A 1302-nucleotide genomic window follows, 5' to 3' on the forward strand; every position below is an offset into this window, starting at 1 on the left:
GAAAGGAAATTGACATCAGAAAGAACGTATGCAATCAAGCAGACGGAGAAATACACGCAAGAAAGGGAAAACAGACGAACAAACAGATAGAGAGAAAATCACGAGACGAGAACCCCAAACCCCTAAACCTCAGCCGACCGACTTTCCCGAATCCGAAACCCCGTGCTCTTATTCTAGACCCTCTTCTAAACCTCACTCTAAGCCCCATGCTAAGCCCTGTTGTAAACCCCATTTAAAATTTTATTCTAGACCCTATTCTAAACCTCTAAACCCCATTCCAAACCCCAATTGAAACCCTACTCCTTACCCCATTCTAAACCCCAATTGAAACCCCATTCCAAACCCCCAATTAAAAGCCTCTCCGAACCCCATTCTAAATCCAAATTGATGAAACCCCAATGCAGACCCCCAATTAAAATCCCCTCCGAACCCCATTCTAAACCCCAGTTGAACCCCCATTGCAGACCCCCAATTAAAAGCCTCTCCGAACCCCATTCTAAACCCCAGTTGAACCCCCATTGCAGACCCGACTGCAGACCCCATAGTAACGCATCCCCGTCCCTTGCAGTTCCCGGGGCGTCTGCTACAGCACGACGACCAGCGCCCCGAAGCCGGCGACCCCGCCCGAGGACTCCAACGACTGCGGCCTCTTCAGCTTCCGACCCGCCTTCCTACAGAAACTTGCTAATATTAAGGTGGGTCTCTTTTGTCTTTTTTCTTGATTTTTTTTTTTCTTGGTCTGTTTTTTTTTTTTCATCTTTATTTCGGGATTTTTTGTGTCTTTTTTTTTACGTTAAAGGGATTTTTTTGTTTGTTTTGTTCTTTGTCATATATTTCCTCTTGCTCATTTATTTTTCTGTTACTTTCCAACTTTAAGGTATGTCTCTTGTATTTTCTTCTTAATCTCCCCTTTTTCTTGGTTACTTTTCGACATTAAGGTGTATGTCTTTTTCTGTGATTTTTTTCGTGTTTTATTCTGTTACTTTGGATGGTCAGAGCTGATGGGTTGATGGTGAGGATAACTGTGGCAGGAATAAGTCATCGTGATGGTGACTTAGAAGCGATGATGTTTCAGTTGTATGGTGATGATGACCGCCTTTCCTTCGGGTAAATGTGGCGATGTTTATCTGACAGGAAAACCTCTTTACGGTTAAGGGAGGGTGGGGAAAAAATAATCATTTATCTCTATTATTCTCCACACATACATATATTTGTGTTCGTACTTAAAGTAAATGTGTTGAATATATTTGATGTCTTTTTTTACGTCCCTTTCACATACAGACATTCGTATCCCAGTAGGAT

The 1302-nt window shown here is 42.5% G+C and overlaps 1 protein-coding gene across 1 annotated transcript in view; it reads left to right on the forward strand.

Moving 5' to 3' along the window:
* Positions 1-568: 568 nt before the first annotated feature.
* The window catches only part of LOC119590666 (solute carrier organic anion transporter family member 3A1-like), a gene marked incomplete at its 5' end in the record, with an annotated part of 8051 nt that continues 7317 nt past the window's right edge, over positions 569-1302 (forward strand). The window contains 1 exon segment of the mRNA XM_037939346.1: positions 569-695. Within this exon segment, the coding sequence (XP_037795274.1) occupies positions 569-695 (127 nt within the window).

This window comes from Penaeus monodon, chromosome 27 (assembly GCF_015228065.2).
Source record: "Penaeus monodon isolate SGIC_2016 chromosome 27, NSTDA_Pmon_1, whole genome shotgun sequence".
Lineage (NCBI taxonomy): Eukaryota > Metazoa > Arthropoda > Malacostraca > Decapoda > Penaeidae > Penaeus > Penaeus monodon.